We start from the raw sequence: 8416 nt of genomic DNA, 5'->3' as shown, positions 1-8416 counted from the left end.
ATTACAAAATAAGACAAGGCACTCCTCAATGGGGAGTCTCTATCCTTTCTATAGGATTCATACATGCAATCCCATGGGTCAGTACCATAGTTCTCTCAATACCATCTATCTAATACCATGGCCCGTGTTATCATTGAAAATTCTGTTTCCAAAAATTTGCTCAGATTAGCTTAAAGACAAAGTGTTTTCGTAGCGCATGAATCCTTTAGCAGTTTCGCAGCGCAACCTGTTTTAGTGATTTCGTAGCGTGCTACGAAATGGAGGGATTTGTTTAAATCCATAGTAGCTGTCATGCAAAATAGTTCTGGGGCGAATACATTTTACAGGTGGCATGTTCTCAAGAAGTCATCATCAATGCTTGTCATTAAGTTTGGTCAGTGTGAGTTTCTTAGAAAGGGTGCAATAATTGGTTCATCGATTGATGCATGACCAATGCCTATCATACAGCCATTTGGGCAGCAATCTTTGTTCAATAGATATGTGGACAACTATTACAATGATGCTAATGGATCTGTTGGTTCTTCATATCATACAAAGAAACTTAAACTCACCCCAGCATGCAGAGGCATAATTTTGTACCTATGGAACCATCATGGACAAAGGATATTAACCTCAATGTACTTATTTTTTGTGTCTTGGTTTATAATGATGCGCATACATGAACCAGTTGCTTCTGTTTGTTTCAGTCCAGGAAATGATGATATTTTGTATGCAGCATATGCAAACATAGTTACTTGCTTGGATGTGCGCATGGCACCCTCCAGTGGACAAGTGCAAAAGTACACATTCAATACAGAGGACATAAATTAGATTACTATGAACTTTAAGTCATCTTTTCTTGCGGCTGCAGATGACAGTGGAGAAGTAAAGATTATTGACATTCGTCAACATTGCCTTTACAAAACACTCAGATCCGTACACACAAATATTTGCAGCTCTGTGCAGTTTCATCCTTGGCGGCCATGGGAAGTTATATCTGGGGGATTAGATTCAAAAATTGTAGCATGGGACTTTTCAAGAGGAAGGCAACAAATGGTTATAGACGTTGCAGTTCTCACCACAGAAAATGCAAAAAATGCCTCGAGTACAAATCAAATTTGTAATCCTCCTTTTGTTCATGCTTTGGCGGTTCCAGAGGAAAATATGGATGGAAAAAAAAACCAGGTTGTTGCTGCAGCAAGAGGTGATGGCACCATTGAAATTATTGATCTCAGATTTGAGTCATACGTGACAGGAGCAAAAAGTAAGCAGTCATCACGTGCTAGAAAAGGATTTCAGTCCAAATCATCAAAAAATACAAATGTAAATGAGAACATTGCAAGTGGGGAAATTACAAAGGGAATGAGGATCCAATTGCATGCAGGTCTAGGAGGTCACAGTACTGCTGCTTCCTGTGTGGCGTTCTCAAGGTTTGGTGAGGTAGGCAAGTTTATTATTTCTGGCAGCAATGATGCATCTGTCAAGCTATGGAATTGGACAAGTCGGGTTGGAAGTAGCAGCAGGAGTGAAGGTCCTTTAAGTTTCAGCATCAACAACAAAAGCAAAGTAAATTGGTTGTGCACCATTTCACGCGATTCAGAAAATCTTATTGTCTGTGACACGTCCAAAATGTATAAACCAGATATGTTCTTATGGAATGTTAATGTCAAAGGCTACATCTCAAGTGGTCTGTACAAGGAAGCTCTCACATTCTATAGCCGGATAATTCTATATTTCTGTTTGTATTCAAGACATGAACTAAGCTCCCTGTTCTTCTAGAGGGGAAGAAGATTCATACCCATCTGATCAAAAGTGGTTTTGTGTCAAATAGTAATTCACCTGCTATAATGTATGCCACATATGGGAATTTGGAGTTTGCACGTCAATTGTTTGACCAAAGAACTCAACGAGATGTCGTCTCATGGGGTAACACGATTGCTGCTTATGCTCAGAGTGAAGATGTCAAAGAAGCCTTGAGGCCGGAAGGAGTGAGCCATGATATTGTTATCATGGTTAGCGTATAGCCAGCGTGTGCGCACTTAGGGGTTCTACGACGTCGTGGATGGATCCATGCCCACATGATGAAGATTGAACTTGGTCAAAACATTATCCCCAATCCCATTTATGAATTCTGAAGGCCCTCGACCTGAGTTACCGAATCAGACCGCCACTGATCAAGCTTTAAACAAGGATTCGGAGGTCTCTTTCTTTCAAGTTATGAAAGTTGTATTTGACAAGCATGATTTGAGCTCTGTACAGAAGGTTAATTTTCTAGAACAGCAAGTTCTTTGTCTCTGTAACGGAATCAGTTTCAATTCCTTGAATTAACAATCTTTGCCGACAATTGGTTTCTATGGGGACAAGCGAACGATGAGTGGAATATTGAAGGAGATGGGTGTTTTAAATCATTCCGTTCATGCGCAAATGAAGGAAGACAAATTCGAACCAGGCTTGTATGTTGGTCTTTTGAAGCGGTGCATAATTGTTTTCTATTAGCATCAAGGTAGTCATATTAGAGATGCATCAAGGAAACATGTTTCTTACAATTGCATACGTTATGTAGTGGATTTGTGTGATGAGGTTATTGTGTGCGTTGAAGAGCATAACCTTCTGGGATCTATGTCTGCTTCTGTTACAACCACTTTCCGTAGATTGAAAATGAGAAGTCATGTCCAGGATTCTGAAACTGATGTCAAGGTTTCGCCCGGGTTCAGCGTAAATATAGGTGAAGGTGACAATACAAATAATATAAAACAGAAGGCAAAGATTTTGCCTATTATAAAAGATGAATCTATAAGGAAATGCCCAGTAGTATTAGGTGAGCAGTTTTTTCTTCAATTTGGAAGCAACAGCACACTGTTGTAGAAGTCATCTGTGTTTCGGACAATGCAGTTCATGATTGGATAAAACCTTTAGTTCCTAAAAGGTTACAGAATGCAACGATTAAATGCCATGTGGCAAGTGGTCTTTATGAGGGCCCCCTTGCCGTATTACCAAATGTATGGAATGAGTGAAGAGTGATGGGAGACAAGAACCGTGGAAACAGGGCATTTATCCTAATCGATTAATGAGCCATCAACGCTTTCAAGCATCCAAGGTTAGCTTGTTCATTGCATCTTTAGCTCAGCCATCTCAGCCTAACTGAAGGAAGACAACTGTCAAGGATCCAAGAAGAATCATGTTACGAGGAGAATGGAATTAGAGTTTTAGTTTGATTAGGACTTTTTGTAATTACAGCTTAGCACTTTTGTAATTAATGAATTAGTTAAATAGCATAGAGGAGTAGTTAATAGAGCCTTGGAGCTCGCTCTAGGGAGTGAATAGTGTGTTCCTATATATGGATCAGAGATGAATGTAAAAAGGGTTGGAGATTTTGATAAAGGACATGCCCATTTTGGTTTATGTAAGAAGCAGATTTCAGTAATACAAACAGTTGTTGTTTCTTCTCAGGATTCACAATATGTCTCATTGTTCAAATGTGTGATGATGGTCTATTCTTTTAATGTTTTCTTACAGTTTTGTAATAGCATAATCACTCAAAATTCATGTTACATGCTCTGACTTCCAGTATGCTTTGCAAGCTGTGTTTATGTGAAAAATGTTTGAACAAGTTGATGTAAAGTGCCCTGACTTCTATGAAAGGATAGTGTTTTAGTTTGCTGAGAAGTGTGAGACTCCATAAGCCCAATGGGAGTTGACTTGATAGTGTCCAACCAGTTTATTTTTGTGTATGCGATGTTTAAAGAGTTAGCCATCTTTCCTTGTTATTAATTCCTATTCACAAGCTGTGAGAGAGCCCTCTCTGACTAAAGAGGCTAAGCTTTAGTCTAAAGCCTGGTTTGAAATAGTTACACATAATCTCACTGTTTGGCAGCCTTCAGTGCATGATTTTGTGATAACATTTTGGTGCATCTGCCGGGAGTCGAAGATTACTTTTTCCCGAAAGTATGAAGCTGAACTTCTGAAGGTAGCAGGAGCTCAGAAGGTTTTTGAGGCTGCAAAACTACCTTGGCGACTCCATGGTTGAATAAGTCAAAATTCATACATTCATGGTGATTCCACTGGAGTTATGAAGGACCCAGAAACTGCCATTCTTAGTTCAAGGTATGCATGCATAGATTTTTCAGAAATTCATGGTTTCCCAAATCATTTTCCCAAGGATGCATATTTTATAAGTAATGGTCCCAAATTTAATGGAGAAGATTTGAGTTTAACTCTGAAGCATATCACAGATTTCTGTCATTTTGCTGAGCTTCTTAGAGTTAAACATGAAGATGTTTGCATTATGTTATTTTATGATTCACTTCAAGGGAAATGCAAACAATGGATTGAAATTTTTCCTATCAAATCCGTTAAGTCATTTCAAGACTAATGGCTTATGTTTTTGGAGGAATGGATAGATAGGTCAGAGGTGGTGGCAGAATCTCCCTCAGTTGAAGGTTTTAAACAATGGAATAATGATCATAGTAGAGAAGAAACAAATGAATCTTTTTCTTTGTCCTTGTCCTCATATATAAAATCCCTTAACTGCAAGGCAGAGGATAGGATGAGATTTTTGGATGAATTTGCTGAGGTCCTTGAAAAAATAATTGAAGGTTTAGAAGGACAAATTCAGGCATATAGTTTTCATAATCATGATCATTATTTTCAGCAGCTTTCTATGGCAGAACATAAGGAGAGAGTATTGTTTCCTTTCTTTTTTACACTTGAGGAAATGCACACTGCTGTTGAAGGTCAGCTTGCACAGCCGGAAAGTTACAAGAGAAATCAAGCTGATCATGTATTCTGGGATCCTGTAGCTGATTACATGGAAGAGTTTTACTCTCAAGTTTTTCAGTTTTCCTATAAAGATCAGAGACAAATTCAGTGGCAGCGGTCATCAGACTATCATATTGGCTCTGAACTCCGATGCAGTCAAAGAAAACAAATATCAGATAAAACAGAGGATTGGCTACATTGGAAATTTCATATTGATTGAGCAGAAAAAAAGTTGAAATTGTTAGGGTAGGTAGGTAGAGGTAAATGCAAAATAAGCTCAAGGTCAACTGAGCATCTTTCAGTAGAAATAGCTTTCTTTCTCCTACAGTCATGCTGGTCAAGCAAATTTCTGTTTGTCAAATAAATTTTATAAGGCACTGGAACTGCAGGTTCTTAGTGCACCACAAGGGCACACTATCCCAAGTGGAGCCACTGTTATCATTGAAAATTATGTTTCCAAAAATTTGCTTAGATTAGCTTAAAGACAAAGTGTTTTCGCAGCGCATGAATCCTTTAGCAGTTTCGCAGCGCAACCTGTTTTAGTGATTTCGTAGCGTGCTACGAAATGGGGGATTTGTTCGAATCCATAGTAGCTGTCATGCAAAATAGTTCTGGGGTGGATACATTTTACAGGTGGCATGTTCTCAAGAAGTCATCATCAATGCTTGTCATTAAGTTTGTTCAGTGTGAGTTTCTTAGAAAGGGTGCAATAATTGGTTCATTGATGGATGCATGACCAATGCCTATCATACAGCCATTTGGGCAACAATCTTTGTTCAATAGATATGTGGACAGCTATTACAATGATGCTAATGGATCTGCTGGTTCTTCATATCATACAAAGACACTTAAACTCACCCCAGCATGCAGAGGCATAATTTTGTACCTATGGAACCATCATGGACAAATAATATTAACCTCAATGTACTTATTTTCTGTGTCTTGGTTTATAATGATGTGCATACATGAACCAGTTGCTTCTGTTTGTTTCAGTCTAGGAAATGATGATATTTTGTATGCAGCATATGCAAACACAGTTACTTGCTTGGATGTGCACATGGTACCCTCCAGTGGACAAGTGCAAAAGTACACATTCAATACAGAGGACATAAATCAGATTACTATGAAATTTAAGTCATCTTTTCTTGCGGCTGCAGATGACAGTGGAGAAGTAAAGATTATTGACATTCGTCAACATTGCCTTTACAAAACACTCAGATCTGTACACACAAATATTTGCAGCTCTGTGCAGTTTCATCCTTGGCGGCCATGGGAAGTTATATCTGGGGGATTAGATTCAAAAATTGTAGCATGGGACTTTTCAAGAGGAAGGCAACAAATGGTTATAGACGTTGCAGTTCCCACCACAGAAAATGCAGAAAATGCCTCGAGTACAAATCAAATTTTTAATCCTCCTTTTGTTCATGCTTTGGCAGTTCCAGAGGAAAATATGGATGGAAAAAAAAAACCAGGTTGTTGCTACAGCAAGAGGTGATGGCACCATTGAAATTATTGATCTCAGATTTGAGTCATACGTGACAGGAGCAAAAAGTAAGCAGTCATCACGTGCTAGAAAAGGATTTCAGTCCAAATCATCAAAAAATACAAATGTAAATGAGAACATTGCAAGTGGGGAAATTACAAAGGGAATGAGGATCCAATTGCATGCAGGTCTAGGAGGTCACAGTACTGCTGCTTCCTGTGTGGCGTTCTCAAGGTTTGGTGAGGCAGGCAAGTTTATTATTTCTGGCAGCAATGATGCATCTGTCAAGCTATGGAATTGGACAAGTCGGGTTGGAAGTAGCAGCAGGAGTGAAGGTCCTTTAAGTTTCAGCATCAACAACAAAAGAAAAGTAAATTGGTTGTGCACCATTTCACGCGATTCAGAAAATCTTATTGTCTGTGACACGTCCAAAATGTATAAACCAGATATGTTCTTATGGAATGTTAATGTCAAAGGCTACATCTCAAGTGGTCTGTACAAGGAAGCTCTCACATTCTATAGCCAGATAATTCTATATTTATGTTTGTATTCAAGACATGAACTAAGCTCCCTGTTCTTCTAGAGGGGAAGAAGATTCATACCCATCTGATCAAAAGTGGTTTTGTGTCAAATAGTAATTCACCTGCTATAATGTATGCCAAATATGGGAATTTGGAGTTCGCACGTCAATTGTTTGACCAAAGAACTCAACGAGATGTCGTCTCATGGGGTAACACGATTGCTGCTTATGCTCAGAGTGACGATGTCAAAGAAGCCTTGAGGCCGAAAGGAGTGAGCCATGATATTGTTATCATGGTTACCGTATAGCCAGCGTGTGCACACTTAGGGGTTCTACGACGTCGTGAATGGATCCATGCCCACATGATGAAGATTGAACTTGGTCAAACATTATCCCCAATCCCATTTATGAATTCTGAAGGCCCTCGACCTGAGTTACCGAATCAGACCGCCACTGATCAAGCTTTAAACAAGGATTCGGAGGTCTCTTTCTTTCGAGTTATGAAAGTTGTATTTGACAAGCATGATTTGAGCTCTGTACAGAAGGTTAATTTTCCAGAATAGCAAGTTCTTTGTCTCTGTAACAGAATCAGTTTCAATTCCTTGAATTAACAATCTCTGCCGACAATTGGTTTCTATGGGGACAAGCGAACGATGAGTGGAATATTGAAGGAGATGGGTGTTTTAAATCATTCCATTCATGCGCAAATGAAGGAAGACAAATTCGAACCAGGCTTGTATGTTGGTCTTTTGAAGCGGTGCATAATTGTTTTCTATTAGCATCAAGGTAGTCATCTCAGAGATGCATCAAGGAAACAGGTTTCTTACAATTGCATACGTTATGTAGTGGATTTGTGTGATGAGGTTATTGTGTGCGTTGAAGAGCATAACCTTCTGGGATCTATGTCTGCTTCTGTTACAACCACTTTCCGTAGATTGAAAATGAGAAGTCATGTCCAGGATTCTGAAACTGATGTTAAGGTTTCGCTCGGGTTCAGCGTAAATATAGGTAAAGGTGACAACACAAATAATACAAAACAGAAGGCAAAGATTTTGCCTATTATAAAATATGAATCTATAAGGAAACGCCCAGTAGTATCAGGTGAGCAGTTTTTTCTTCAATTTGGAAGCAACAACACACTGTTGTAGAAGTCATCTGTGTTTTGGACAATGCAGTTCATGATTGGATAAAACCTTTAGTTCCTAAAAGGTTACAGAATGCAACGATTAAATGCCATGTGGCAAGTGGTCTTTATGAGGACCCCCTTTCCGTATTACCAAATGTATGGAATGAGTGAAGAGTGATGGGAGACAAGAACCGTGGAAACAGGGCATTTATCCTAATCGATTAATGAGCCATCAGCGCTTTCAAGCATCCAAGGTTAGCTTGTTCATTGCATCTTTAGCTCAGCCATCTCAGCCTAACTGAAGGAAGACAGCTGTCAAGGATCCAAGAAGAATCATGTTACGAGGAGAATGGAATTAGAGTTTTAGTTTGATTAGGACTTTTTGTAATTACAGCTCAGCACTTTTGTAATTAATGAATTAGTTAAATAGCATATAGGAGTAGTTAATAGAGCCTTGGAGCTCGCTCTAGGGAGTGAATAGTGTGTTCCTATATATGGATCAGAGATGAATGTAAAAAGGGTTGGAGATTTTGATAAAGAACAGGCCCAT

At 39.0% G+C, this 8416-nt stretch overlaps 1 protein-coding gene and 1 pseudogene across 1 annotated transcript; both read left to right on the top strand.

The window, feature by feature from the left end:
• The first annotated feature begins 754 nt into the window (after window positions 1-754).
• Window positions 755-1758, top strand: LOC149162278 (uncharacterized). Its single transcript, XM_089435139.1, has one exon. The coding sequence runs from the start codon at window positions 817-819 to the stop codon at window positions 1756-1758; it is 942 nt and encodes a 313-aa protein (XP_089291265.1). The 5' UTR covers window positions 755-816.
• Window positions 1759-5692: 3934 nt separating this feature from the next.
• On the top strand, window positions 5693-6803 carry LOC149162277 (uncharacterized; annotated as a pseudogene).
• The last annotated feature ends 1613 nt before the right edge of the window (window positions 6804-8416 follow it).

This window comes from Pinus tabuliformis, chromosome 5_2 (genome assembly GCF_031772625.1).
Source record: "Pinus tabuliformis cultivar Carrire ecotype Pingquan chromosome 5_2, CPIR1, whole genome shotgun sequence".
Taxonomy (NCBI): Eukaryota; Viridiplantae; Streptophyta; class Pinopsida; order Pinales; family Pinaceae; genus Pinus; species Pinus tabuliformis.
This window is presented reverse-complemented; position numbering and strand designations above follow the sequence as displayed.